The sequence below is a fragment of the Schistocerca gregaria genome, chromosome 3 (genome assembly GCF_023897955.1).
Source record: "Schistocerca gregaria isolate iqSchGreg1 chromosome 3, iqSchGreg1.2, whole genome shotgun sequence".
In the NCBI taxonomy this organism is placed as follows: Eukaryota; Metazoa; Arthropoda; class Insecta; order Orthoptera; family Acrididae; genus Schistocerca; species Schistocerca gregaria.
This window is the reverse complement of record NC_064922.1, coordinates 551,858,887-551,871,006: the sequence shown is the minus strand read 5'-3', so window position 1 is coordinate 551,871,006 and position 12,120 is coordinate 551,858,887. Positions and strand designations below refer to the sequence as shown.

General features: G+C 35.5%; 2 protein-coding genes across 3 annotated transcripts in view; one reads left to right on the top strand and one right to left on the bottom strand.

Moving 5' to 3' along the window:
- Positions 1–3,907: 3,907 nt before the first annotated feature.
- Positions 3,908–8,961, bottom strand: LOC126355059 (uncharacterized). Its single transcript, XM_050005226.1, has one exon. The coding sequence runs from the start codon at positions 8,823–8,825 to the stop codon at positions 7,704–7,706; it is 1,122 nt and encodes a 373-aa protein (XP_049861183.1). The 5' UTR covers positions 8,826–8,961; the 3' UTR covers positions 3,908–7,703.
- Positions 8,962–9,415: 454 nt separating this feature from the next.
- The window catches only part of LOC126355058 (probable phosphorylase b kinase regulatory subunit alpha), a 215,166-nt gene continuing 212,461 nt past the window's right edge, over positions 9,416–12,120 (top strand). Inside the window, exon 1 of one of the 2 annotated variants that reach the window (XM_050005224.1) lies at positions 9,416–9,668. In XM_050005224.1, the coding sequence (XP_049861181.1) occupies positions 9,591–9,668 (78 nt within the window). In that variant the 5' untranslated portion in view covers positions 9,416–9,590. The remainder of the gene's footprint in view (positions 9,669–12,120) is intronic. The other variant, XM_050005223.1, reaches the window with a different exon arrangement.

Below are 12,120 nucleotides of genomic sequence, written 5' to 3'. Positions count from 1 at the left end.
TACACTTTACATGTATTGATTTAACACATTTCATAAATTTAAATATTCTTCAGTGGAGTAAAAGCAGCGATGCTGTAAATATGACTTTTGAGATTTTCCAAATGTATTGGCCTCAGTGATAGCTTTTATGTTTTCAGGAAGTTTGTTATAAAGCTTAATTCCCATGTGCAAAGTACCTTTTTGGCACAGTGCTGTACTGATTTGAGTCATATGTAAGTTTCTGTTTTGTCTGGTAAAGTGATCATGTATATCAGTTTTTTTTTTGTTTTTTTTTTTTTTCCAGTCCTTGCCTGTAACATTTAATTTAAAGAACAAAAGGGTTTCCATAATGTATACACATGGTAATGGAGGAATACCAGATTTCTTGAACAGGGGTTTACAAGAGTCTCTAGGCTTGCACTCAAACAAGATTCTAATGGCCCTTTTTTGCAGTTTAAAAGTGTTATTTGCTGTTTTAGAGTTTCCCCAGAAGGTGACCCCATATCTAAGATGAGAATGAAAGTATGCATGATATGCATTCAATACTGTTTTCTCACTACAGCATGATTTTAATGAACAAAGGAGATAACATGTTTTGCTCAGTTCTGCATTGAGATATTCAATATGCTTATTTCATCTGATGTTACTCTGCAGCCAAAGTCCTAAGAATTTGGTTTCAGTATTGTTACCCACTGGTTTGTCATCGATAGAGACTGATGGGATATACATATCCTTGTTAGGATCATTGTGGAATTTTAGAGCAATGGTTTTCTTACTATTTATTACAAGCTGATTACTTTGTGCCCAGCTGCTAAGTTGTTTCGTGACCGTGTGTACTGTCTGCTGTAACTGTTCGTCATTGTCGTCTCCTTTTAGTAGAATTGTGGTGTCAGATGCAAATATGATTGTTTTGTGTGTGTTTGGCAAGTTACTGTTACTCGGGTAGCTGCTTTTACTTCAGCCTTTAAATTGTAGGACGTTGCACGGTTCAAAATGGTCTCCCTATTTCCACTATTCGTGAGGAAATCAATATTGAAGTCACCATAGATTATCAATTCACAATACATTTTATTTACTTTATTTAGCAATGACTCCATTTTGTTTAAGAAAAGTTCAAAATTCCCTTATGGGGATCAGTAAAATGTAGCAATAACCAGGATGAAATGAGTAATTTTTATAGCTGCAGTTTCATAAACCTTTTCAACATTTGCCCTAGTTAAGTCAGGTAGCGTAATAAAATCTACATTATCCTTTGTGAAATTGCTACCCTACCCTGCTTGGTGTTTTTCCTGCAGCCAAAATAAATTTGTTTATTTTCGTTGTCTGGATTAAGCCAGTGCTCAGAAATGCATAACACAGAGATGTCATTAAGTTCATGTGTTAACAGTATGTTAATTTCATCGATCTTATCACGGAGGGATTGCACATTACGGTGATAAATTTTTAGTTCAGGCGTATTCACAATTTGGTAATTGGGAATCATATTTACAGTATCACATACCTCTAGTTTAAATTAGGAATCTCAGCAGGGTTGTATTTTCATTCTTCTTTCTTGTTTATTTTGTTTTCCTCGCTGTTGCTGGAAGGATGTTCAGGAAGCTGATAGATTGTTTTATCTCTCACAAGTCTTTTTTTAATTATTTCACTAACACGATCACAAACAAACCTTTTCCCTTCATAGTTCAAATGCATTCCAGGGAAGTTAAGAATTTCCTTGGAAAGGATTCTGAGAAAATTATTGCACCATTTAACACTTGAGATTGGTTATGTCAGTACCATCTGCTCACAGAGCTATGCGCAAACTCAAAATTATGGTAGTGTATTGACTGACTAATTCAGATACTGTTGTTTGACAGAAACACTGTGACAGGGTACTGCAGTCTGTCCATGATGTGGAGAAGCTGATCCTGAATTGCACTTTTTGCTTCATTATCTGTGACTGGCTTTATTGTGATATGTGTAGTTGTAGAACAATCAATGTTGGAGTCCTGAAAATCCTCATCAGTTGCAACCAGAGCCTCTGACAGATGTGAAAAAAAGATTTTGGTGTATAATTATTGCAACATGAATTACTGGACTGATCTTTTTCTGCATGACTATTACTTCTGTTTATGTACATGAACATACTGCAACATTTTTTCTGAAAACTAACAAAAAGACCTGCTGTTATTTCGCTCAGAACAATCTAAGAGCAAACATTATCAATTTTTTACAGCAATGTTAAGAGGATAGTTAGAATAATCCCAACAAAGTTTATTATCAAGTTTTAATCTCAAAATTTCAACATTGTCAATTTATACTGTCTGCCTGTCACCACATTTTAGTCGTATTCTGTAAGGAAACCTCTTACAGGTTGTGATCTGTTTAGAATGTGTTTTTCTTAATTTCGTAACAAGAATTGACAGGAAAATTTTTATTAATGCCCATGATATAATGTTTTGTGTGTGGGGGGGGGGATTATGGCTGGACGGAATGGCGAAATGCTGTTCACATGTCCCATGGTCAAAGAGCACTCCTCACACTGACTGGTAGATAGCAGTCAGCCTGTTAGATCAGGCTTAATGCCTAATCCATGTGGTGGTTTCCCTTCTAAAACTGTACATGATTTTCAATATTATGAGAGCATAGATATGACTTGCCACGTAGCGAAGATGCTGAGTCGCAGAAATGCACAACAAAGAAACTGTCGGAAAGTCAGCTTTCAGCCAACGAGGTCTTTGTCAAAAATAAACATACACACTCATGCAACTCACACTGACGACCACAGCCTCTGACAGCTGGCTCCAGCAAGTATCTTGTTCTTGGGACATTATCATAATGACTAGAAAACCTTTGAAATTTAGATGTTGTGGTGGACAGATTACATTTCAGTGTAATATATGTGAGCTGTCAAGTAACACTGCATGTCTCGACAAAATGTTTATAGTTAAACAATTATCTCTTTTATTTCCTTGTACTCCACTATAGATGTATAATACTATGAGGTGAAACATGTTTGATAAAACCAACAATAAAAATTTTGTTGAGAAAAAATTGAGATTAATAAGTCTAGTGCATGTTATTATCATAATGTATAGTGGACATTACTTCTTCTGTTGGAGTGAGGATCATTTTCGTATTACTAAAATTATTTGTAATGGCTGGTTTCATGTATTTCATGATAGCATATACTGAGAATGACAGCCCACATTTTCAGTAACTGTTATGCTTATTTAACACTTTGCAACACTGCACACATCTGTTGTATCATTTACTGCTTAAACTATCAGCCCCTCCTCACCACTGGTTCTACCAGTTTCCTCCTTCACTATCTCCAATATTGGTTTTAGAAAAATTATATTAAAATCACCAGGAATCTTTTTGTTTTTACTTTTAAATACAGCTTCAAATTGATTTATGGATAGATTACAATACCTTTCATGTGTCTATATTCCTAAATATATTGCAGTTCACGATATGTAAAGCAATTCCTCCTTTTGCCATTTTTGTTCTATGAAGTGATACACTAACCTAAAACCTGTAACACTTAGCATATCTATATATAGTGCTCACATTATGTTCAGAGGTTCTATTTGGTAATGGTCACCTTGTTTCAACAGCAACTATCTTGGTTTTTTATAATGTTGTTTATTACATGGGAAATAATTTGTCTGGTGGTCTCACATCGTGAAAGTTGTAGTTTATAATTTTGGTGCCCATCTTTGATAAGTAAGTAGTGGACAACTATTTTTTCTTGCAACATTATCGCAGAAACATAAGGAAGAGATGTAGGATAAGTTATCTGCCTGCCACAATAATCTAATGGATGTTCTGGTGTGGTATAAGTAGGTTTCTGGGAGGAGGGATTTTGTTATTACTATTGAATACAAAGTAAACCACTTTAAAGTTCACTTCCAAGCTAAATGTGGAAGAATAACTGGAACTCGGTTTTATAATTTTCTTCGCAAGATTTACTCAACACATTATTTACAATCACATTACATTAGAAAACAATAAAAAATTATTGACATATATACAATACAAAAATATGTTGAAATTATTTATGCGAGCTAACAAATCTAATACTAAAACTGCCAACCTTTATTTCAGTATTAAACAAGATGTTACTGAAGTGCAAAACTAGATACAAGTATTGCAGATTACATTTGAATATGGCAGTCTTTATCATTAACATGTAATTTCTGACAGTACATTATTTCCAGCCTTTTGAAGGCCACTCCAACTGAATTCTGTGTTATAGTGCACATCACGTGATGCCACACTCGTTTCGTCATTATCTCGCCCTCCCAATTTTAAGAAATATCAAAAGCTAATGATCAATCATAGCAATACCAGCAAGCTGTAAATGTGAATTAATACATAGTGCCACTGCCTTGCAGCAACAAAACACTGATATACCCATCAAACAATCTATTCAAATTTTATATAACCTCCAAACATTGAGATACCCATCACACAATCTATTCAAATTTTATATAACCTAAGGATCATGTTTATACAGCTCTTGAATGAGCTACATTATAGTCATACAAGGGCTATGAGAACAGCAAGATTTGTACAATAGGATATGTTCATTATCTTTGCCCTCATGCAGAGACTTTTTCAGTATCCAACATCTTGTAGAGTTGTTACACTGATACATAATTTCAGTGGCCTCAGTTTCACACAAACTGTATGATTGACAGAAGCAAGCAAGCTAGCAAGCAAGCTTGGCGCTAACTTAAATTACGAACTGCATAACTAACACACCATAAAAAAGTCGTGTATAATATTAAACCTTGCACCCAATGATGATTAAGGTTTACAGTAAAGACAATTTTAATTGTTGGTCCCAGTACTTTAAAAAAAAAAAAAACTGTACAAAAAGGCTGACAATCATAATTGCAGACACTTAAAATTAAAGTACTTCTTTACAAGGTATGTATGGAAATGTTAAATGCAAAGACCATAATAAGGAAAGGAAAATAACTGGAAACAAATCAGGCAAATTAATCACAGACTTGAATTTTATTAGTATATAAGCAAACAGACTGTCACTTTCCTTGTTGTTGGACTTTTGAGTAATGAATAGCAGGATTAAGACATTAGTGAGTTATTTCAGTTTCTGAATAGTCCAATTTCTTAGAACAGGAAATACCTGTAGATACAGACACCCCTGGTTAACTGCTTAAAAGTTTTGCTATATGCAGATTACCCAATAACAGTTCAAAAGTTTTTGAAACAAAAACATGTTTTCGACTGTGCTCATAGGTATATGACTGGCTCCAGCTTATTAATGCAGCAACACATTAAAAGCTCTAAATACTCGAGAAAACACTATACAACCAATTAACCCAAACACAACTCTGGTCCAGTACAAGGCGTATTATGTTTTCCATTTATTAACAAAATACATAGATGTTCTGTAGTTAAAGCTGTCAGAAGAACTCACTTGATCTCAGAGTGTACAGCATTGCCTGCTAACCTTATAACATACTTTTTAAGAATATGGGTACAAATAGTTTGCACTATGGTAGATTTACCCTGTGTTTTTATGTTACTGTGAGTACCATCTGATGATACATGTGATTTCTAAAGCAGATTATACACCTCATTCAAACATTTCACATAACAAACTTTTCTGAGTTTTCTTACATCCATTCACATTTTCTGTCAGGAAATCTTAAAAACTGAGGGCACATTAAACCACACCCCTCCCCATCCCTTTTTAAACTAAACAATAGCTTAAATTTAATAATCATGAGGATTTTGAATATTAAATGAAATATGCCCAACTGATATAACAAACAGTTCATGCCCATTTACATTGCTACATATGACATCAATTTCATGACTTACAATTCACAAGCACAAGTTTGGCAACATTTTTAACATTTTAAAGAGGAAGCAGTAAGTTAGGGTGTTAACAACCTTCTTACTGATTGGCGAGGATTCAAAATAAATAAAAGATCTTGTTTCAGAGTCTACTTTAACATGATGACTGTCACAAGGCCACAGCAGAACTAAAGCCTGCCGCCGAGGCCTGGCGGTGAAACATTCATCAGTATGACTGCGGCAGTCAATATGTTTAATAAATATAACAACTTCTTTCTGATCATAAAAGCATATTCATTCTCATATACAACTGAAAAACACATGCTTTCATGAACAAGTGGTTTCATTAGCTCAAAAGCACGTAAGATTCCTAAAGACAGTAGTTCTGTTGGTTTTACTATGTTTGAGACTATGGCAATAAACATGGAACATGTATTTGGCTGCATGTTTAGTCTCATTCTGAGAAGTTGGTATCTGTAATTTATTTTAAATTTTCTCTGTAACCACCACAAAGCACAGCATATTTCTTAAAAAAATTACTTCAACTTTAGTGCACGCATGCATGCATGCATAAATACATACATACATACATACATACACACACACATAAAACTCAAAAAGTTGGTCTCTGTATAACAATTTGTGAACTGCAAAATTCAATAAAACAGTTCTAGACTGAGTGTTTTTGTCTTGATAGAACAGATGTAATAAAACTAATGGATACACTAGTCTTTATTGGCTGAGGTTGTAAAGGATCCAACAGTAAAACAATGTGCTCTAAATGTAAAACAATATAACTGTACAATACAGATAAGACCTTGAGCACTATATCACTGAAATAGAAAGTAATCAAGAAAGAAGAGCCCTACAACAAAACAGTACAGGGTGATTTCTCACATGTTCTTAAGTTTTTGTTCTTGCAATACTTCTCTAACATGTTGAATACCATATGGCTGCCACCAACTACAGCAGAAGACTGTGCTGAGGCTGCCAGCAGCTTCGTGGCAGTCGACATGTTAAATATAGAATAGGCAATGTTGATACAAAGCAATGTTCTTGCTGCATCTTCTCTGCCTTTCTTGCAACATTGATTACGCACAATATGTATATATTATTGTCATAAAAAATGTGTAAAATCCTACAATACAAACTTCAACTATTTCAAACAATATCTTGCACTCACTGGGCTACACTTTTGACTATCAGCTTAATTTCCAGCAAATAATAGAGGTCTTAGTTGTATAATTGTCAAAGGCTTTATTTATAAATTATTTTTTTGCATTTTATTCTTAAGAACAATGAATTTTCAGCTGTGGTAGGATAATGCAGATGACTTTTCTTTCTTTTAATTATTGTAATCTAGGAAACAAACACATATTCTTTTAGTGTATGTAATGGCATCCATAAATGATAATTCTGAAAATGAAACACTAAAATAACACATTTTACAAATTTATATTACAGCAGATAAATTCGTGTTTTACTGGATTTTAAAAAGGAGTACATATATAATATGTAGCTAGGTAACCCACAGTATTTTCCCAGATAAAAGGCCGAAAATAGCTTTTTTGTTACCAAAGCACTGCTATAATTTGCCTGCCTTTTACAACGTTCCATCACCAGTTCAGTTTCCTTTAACATCACAAGAAGTCTAGTTGCAAAGTTTGAATTTTTAAAATGTTCAATCGTGAGGACTTTATCTACAACATTCTGCAACTGACAGGTACACAACATGTTTCAACATACAATTTGTTTTGTAGGATTTAAAGTCACAGTGACAGTAAGGTCATTAAGGACGGCACAGGAGATATATATATATATATTAATACAATATGTAAAATGTCGGGAAATAAAATACATTCCAGTTATCGTATTCACCTTATTTTTTCCAAAACAGCAGTGGTTATGAATTACTCATTGTACATTCCATCAATAAGAAAGTCCATTTTACTATAATGCCTTCGTTCCCAAAATTCTGTTCCTTTTCTGTAAAAAAGCATTGCTAGGACGACTACTACAGGTACTGCTAAAATTAACAAAACCACAGGTATTACAAAGTCACTTTTCTCTGAACTTGAAGACTGTGGACTTTTTTGTTGTTTCATTTCAATGTCAGTATCTGAAGTAACAAGAGGCTTGGACTTTTTCTTCAGAGGAGGGTAAGCTCTATACACATCACGTGAATTGGACTCGTTTGGCGTTGCTTCGCTTTTGAAATCTGTAGAGTTAACGCTATTATTGGCAATTTTGAAATCATCATGGTTACTGCTGTTACCTGTACTTTTGATCTCTATAGTGTCATTTTTTAATCCTGTGGTTGAAGTACTTGACTTTTTACTGCCTGTTGTGTTACAACATGAAACACATCTGGGGTCTGCTGTATAATTTCCAATGTTTTGTTCAGAACTGTGCGTTTCACAACAGTTGCATGCGGATTTCATTTCTGTGTTGTCATCGAGGTCAATAAATGGTTCATACGGCTCTGCTCCTTTTCTCGGCACAATTTTTGGCGAGACGCCCTTTCTTGGTACCACAGATGGATGATCACTTACTTCTCCCACATTTAACGGGAAAGAATCTTTGATAAAATCAGTTGCTTCACTCGGTACCAGTTTGGTGGTTTCGCCAGCTGCTGCTGTACTTACAGGTATCTCCAGTAATCCACCTTCGGTTTGAATAGCTTCATGGAAATTATTAGAATGATTTGTAGTTACACCAGTACCATTGTCAAACAAAGTTTGTTCTGAAATGGGTTTTTGAACCAATTCCTTCGGTCTCTTCGATTCTGAAACTATTGTATCGTTGGCAATCACAGAAGAACCTCCTTCTAAAGCAATCGGACGATGTTCATAGTTTTGTTTAGAGCCATTTACAGATATTGCATTGGGCTCAAAAAGCCCAGTTATATCGTGCACATCTGTTTTAGATGCGTCCTGTTGCAAACTGTTGGGCTTCTCTGTTGTTAGTGGAGTATTATCGGCCAAGAGCACTGCAGCGAAGCACAAAATTTCAATAATACGAAACAGTAACATTTTCACAGGCCCTAATCAACTGTCATAATATTTTAGACTGCAGAAACCCACAACACACAAACTCCGACGTTATCCACTTCACAACTGTTCCCTTCCAGCTGACAGCAGGATAGCAAACTTTTCGAAAAAATATCTGCAGCGTAGCTGGATTTCCACACTCAATGAAAACATGCACAATGCACATGTATACCCCCGCTACAGGACGTGCCAGGGAACTGGCCAATGAATTGGAAGTGATGTACCCTACTGGCTACCAACTGGCATGACAATCATAAAAGTATTAATCTTCGACGCTTTCTGAACCTTTAAAAATGCAAAATGCATATAGATAAGGATAACGATTTTAGCATGAAGTAATTAGAGATTTTTAAATGAATCGAATTGACCGGTACCTCATCTGGGCTGTAGTTGAAATGAGTGCACTAAGTATGTCAGAAATGAAAGGATCAATACGTTATACATAGTGATGAAAAAAAGTGTACAATTGAAGTCGGATCCTGGACAATTTGTACACGTTTGCGTTCGAATGGCGGATGTGAAGTTTTCTGATCCCCAGGAACGTTGGCTAGTCTGTATTTAAATTTGTCTCAGCTGTTATTATTTATAACATAGGCGGTGAAGGGTGTAGGACAGGTCAAAATAATGTAAACATTGGGGCCGTGCTATTGTTTGACACAACGACTGTGCAGTTTCTTTAAAGAGCCTATAAAGGGCAGAAATTATCTAACACTTACAAAGAGCAGTTCAGCAATAAACTCTGTAAATATGAGGAGCAGGAGTAATTCAGGTGTTAGGTTAGATTATTACCAACGGATTGTTCAAAAAATTATTATGAGCCATCAAGTGAGTACAAAACCCAATAATATCTTGTACATAAAAGTATTGGTATAAGTGTCAGTTTTTTGCGTTCTTTGTTTATGAATCTTGCCGTTTGGCGTATGACATCTTTTTTCTCATGGGCAAATATGAAATGGGACAGACAATATAGAAGTTATGAAACTGTAATAACAGTAACTGAATAACATAAGTCACTCCAGTTATTTTGTTGGTATTTCGTAAGCATCAGATAACGCTCCCTCTAAGATAACACGTCCCCTTCCCCCTTTTCCAAAACTGTTCGTGGCATGTAAAATTTGGCGGTTTTATATGAAATCACCCTTAAAATAACCGTGTGGAATCCTTTATATTGTTGCGTGCAGTCTAGAATGTGAGACGCAGGTGATTTCAAATACGATATTAACCCTAATTATTAGATAATTACAGACGTCAAAAATGTAGTTTCTACATTGCTGTAGTTTTAACGGAGGGGTTACTTAATGCTGTAATAAGTAGCATACTTGTGTGTCTTTTACAATGTTTTTACACTTCAACATATCATCATACATTCAACATCCAGTACTGGATGTGATCTCTAATTTTTTCCATGCATTAGTCTTTAGTTTGTGCAAGTATGTTTTCCAATGCCATAGAACCACCTTTCATTAAAACATCATGTTGGACTTTACTTATCTGTTGAAATTCAGCAAGTAACCTTCCTGTCATCCTTTTGCCATGCTGTAAATCCCATAACTTCAGTTTCATTTTCATCATGGCTGTAATTTCAACTTCTGTTCCATTGTTCTTCCTGATACATTTTTTGGTTTTCCTGACTGTACGAGTAATTACTGACGTGGATCACTCCATTGCTTGGAGAATAACACTTTGTTTTAAACAGAGCTTGGTTATGAAATCTCCTATTAAATTTATAGAAACAATCTAGGTCATTTTTGCTCTTCCGTTTACTTGCTTTCCAATTGATTCGTTCTCTTCAAATTTCCTAATTACAAAAAATGCATCAGATGGACACTTATTGACTTATTTGGAGCTGTATGCAGTAGTCCAGACTGGACTGTAATTATGAAAGACAAGACTTGTCACCTTTTTGTGCAGAGAAATAAAAATTGTCATTTTTTAAGAATGAAAGGAAGCAGTAACTAACAAATATCCAGTTTAAACAGAACATAAGCTCTACTGGATATGATATTATAGTCACAATTTTTTAAGACAAAATTGGAGGGAGCGTAAATGTCATCTAATTCTGAGTAACTTAATTTTTCTATTGCAATTTTAATATCATAGATTTCAAGAAAGTTTTTCAATTCAACAAAAACATATATTAAAACAGTAAATATATTAAAAACAAAGATTCCAAGACTTACCAAGCGGGAAAGCGCCGGCAGACAGGCACATGAACAAAACACACAAACACACACACAGAATTACTAGCTTTCGCAACCGATGGTTGCTTCTTCAGGAAGGAGAGGGAAAGACGAAAGGATGTGGGTTTTAAGGGAGAGGGTAAGGAGTCATTCCAATCCCGGGAGCGGAAAGACTTCCCTTAGGGGAAAAAAAGGACAGGTGTACACTCGCGCGCACACACACACACACACACACACACACACACACACACACACACGGCCTTTAAATATGTCTGCTTGTGTCTGTGTATGTGCGGATGGATGTGTGTGTGTGTGTGTGTGTGTGTGTGTGTGTGTGTGTGTGTGTGTGTGTGCGCGCGTGCGTGCGCGAGTGTACACCTGTCCTTTTTTTCCCCTAAGGGAAGTCTTTCCGCTCCCGGGATTGGAATGACTCCTTACCCTCTCCCTTAAAACCCACATCCTTTCGTCTTTCCCTCTCCTTCCTGAAGAAGCAACCATCGGTTGCGAAAGCTAGTAATTCTGTGTGTGTGTTTTGTTCATGTGCCTGTCTGCCGGCGCTTTCCCGCTTGGTAAGTCTTGGAATCTTTGTTTTTAATATATTTTTCCCATGTGGAAGTTTCTTTCTATTTTATTTACATCATTATTAAAACAGTAATGAATATATAGGCCCACATCTCAATTAGAGCTAAATAGAAATGAGTTGCACTAGAATACTCAGTATCATCAAAACTCTCTTGGCAGGCCTAGAGAAAGTTTCCCGATCTTTAACTGAGAAATTCTGTTTATGGTGTAGAACTGTTTTCCTGTGGTGATTATAAACTTTTGACAATGAAAACAACCACTCTACAGAACAAATTCAACAGAAAAAATCTTCTAAAAGAAAATCAAGACTGTGATAATGTGTAGTATACACATAACATAACTTGACACATTTCACAGGGGATGCTCCAGTAATAAGCATACAATCACCACCTAGCACATTGAGTGCTGCAGAGTTAGGATGGTGGGTGGAGGGATGTGCAGGAGGAACAAGCCTCACCTCATTGAATTGCAAACAGTACAATAAAATCAACACTGTATTCAGAATGCCTAACAGT

Coding starts and splice junctions, on each gene's coding strand:
- LOC126355059 (XM_050005226.1), bottom strand. CDS start 8,825: ATGTTACTGTTTCGTATTATTGAAATTTTGTGCTTCGCTGCAGTGCTC.